Source organism: Rhododendron vialii, chromosome 6a, assembly GCF_030253575.1.
Source record: "Rhododendron vialii isolate Sample 1 chromosome 6a, ASM3025357v1".
Classification (NCBI taxonomy): Eukaryota; Viridiplantae; Streptophyta; class Magnoliopsida; order Ericales; family Ericaceae; genus Rhododendron; species Rhododendron vialii.
The window spans coordinates 15,579,784-15,581,548 of record NC_080562.1 but is presented as its reverse complement, the minus strand read 5'-3'; the positions used below and the strand labels follow the sequence as shown (position 1 = coordinate 15,581,548).

At 43.2% G+C, this 1,765-nt stretch overlaps 1 protein-coding gene across 1 annotated transcript; it reads left to right on the top strand.

The window, feature by feature from the left end:
• Positions 1–230: 230 nt before the first annotated feature.
• On the top strand, positions 231–1,214 carry LOC131328439 (uncharacterized). Its single transcript, XM_058361384.1, has 3 exons — positions 231–408; positions 487–872; positions 993–1,214. Exons 1-3 carry the CDS (start codon positions 231–233, stop codon positions 1,212–1,214), a joined length of 786 nt encoding a protein of 261 aa, XP_058217367.1.
• The last annotated feature ends 551 nt before the right edge of the window (positions 1,215–1,765 follow it).

Here is a 1,765-nt window from a genome sequence, read left to right as displayed (position 1 = left end):
GCTTTCTGGGAAAAGTGCAGTTCATCAGCAGGTTCATCTCCAAACTCACAGCCACCTGCGAACCTCTCTTCAAGCTTTTGAAGAAAGATACAGATTTTAAGCGGAGCCAAGACTGCCAACAAGCATTTCAAGCAATCAAATAATACATTCAAAATTCACCTTTGTTATCACCACCCATCCCTAGAAAAACCATTGATTCTGTATCTCTCAATAATGGACATGTCCATGGGATGTATGCAGCGCATGAAAACAATGCCAAAGTAGAGTGTGCCATATACTACCTTAGCAAAAAGATGATGGACTATGAAACAAGGTACACTCCTTTGGAGAAAACCTACTGGGGGCTAGTATGGGCCACAAAGAAACTAAGGCACTACCTATTAGCGCATCCAGTAGTCCTGGTTTCTCGTTTAGACCCAATCAAATATCTTTTCGAGAAGCCAGCACTTATTGGAAAGCTGACTAGATAGTTGTTGTTGCTAGCAGAGTTTGACCTTAAGTACGTGACAAGGAAATCAGTGAAAGGAAGGGCTGTAGCAGAATTCTTGGCAGATCATCCTGTGACAGAGGCCGAGGCAGAAGACTTCATGTTCTCAAACAAAGACATCTTATTTCTCCTAGACGACACCTGGCAGCTTTATTTCAATGGAGCATTTAACCAATGTGGATATGGCATAGTGGTATTGCTAGTTTCCCTAAATGACTCTCATATTCCTCTGTCATATAAATTGAGGTTTAAAGTCACCAACAACCAAGTTGAGTACAAAGCCTGCATAGCTGGAATGGAGGCAGCCGAAGAACTAGGGGCAAAAGGGGTAGAAATCATTGGAGATTCGAACCTAGTGGTGTCCCAAGCAAGAGGAGACTGGAAGGTTAAAGAAGACACACTAAAACTGTATCACTCTATGCTAGAAGCTCTAATTCCACACAATTCGACTCTGTTATCTTCACACACACTCCACGAGTGAGGAATAGGTTTGCAAATGCACTAGCAACATTGGCCTCTATGGCCGCTAACAATCGAGCAAAAGGTCAAGCCAGCATGTGAGTGCACTTTCACTGAGGAAGGTGAGGATGATGGAAAACCATGGTATGAGGATGTGAATAAATTCTTGGAAAATGGAGAGTATTCCTCCAAAGCTACCTCAAAGGATAAGATGGCTCTACGAAAGTTCGCCGCCCGATTCGTAGTTCGTGGTGGAGCACTATATTGAAAAGCTAACCTAGGCTCCAATCAACTTTGTGCCGCAACTGAAGAAAGCCAAAAGGTGATGAAAGAAATAAATGAAGGAATTTGTGGGCCGCACATGAGTGGGGCAACAATGGCAAAAAAGATCCTACGTCAAGGATATTACTGGACTACGATGGAGGCCGACTATGCTAACTATGTTAGCCGTTGCTACAAGTGCCAAACTCACGCTGATCGCTTGCGCATTCCTCCTATGGAATTATATAGCATGACATCCCCTTTGCCATTCTCCACCTAAGGAATAGACGTCATTGGGAGTATAAATCCAAAAGGGAAATACAAGCACCAGTTTATCCTAGTGGCCATTGACTACTTCACTAAGTGGGTAGAAACAGCTTCTAATGCTACCCTCAAAGCTACTCATGTAGCCAAGTTCATCCGCACCAACATCATCTATCGGTATGGTGTACCTCATGAGTTCATTTGTGATAATGGATCTCACTTTCAAAGGGGCAACGAAGAAGCTTTTAGCTGAATTTGGCATACAGAATCATCGATCATCTACATATCGGCCTC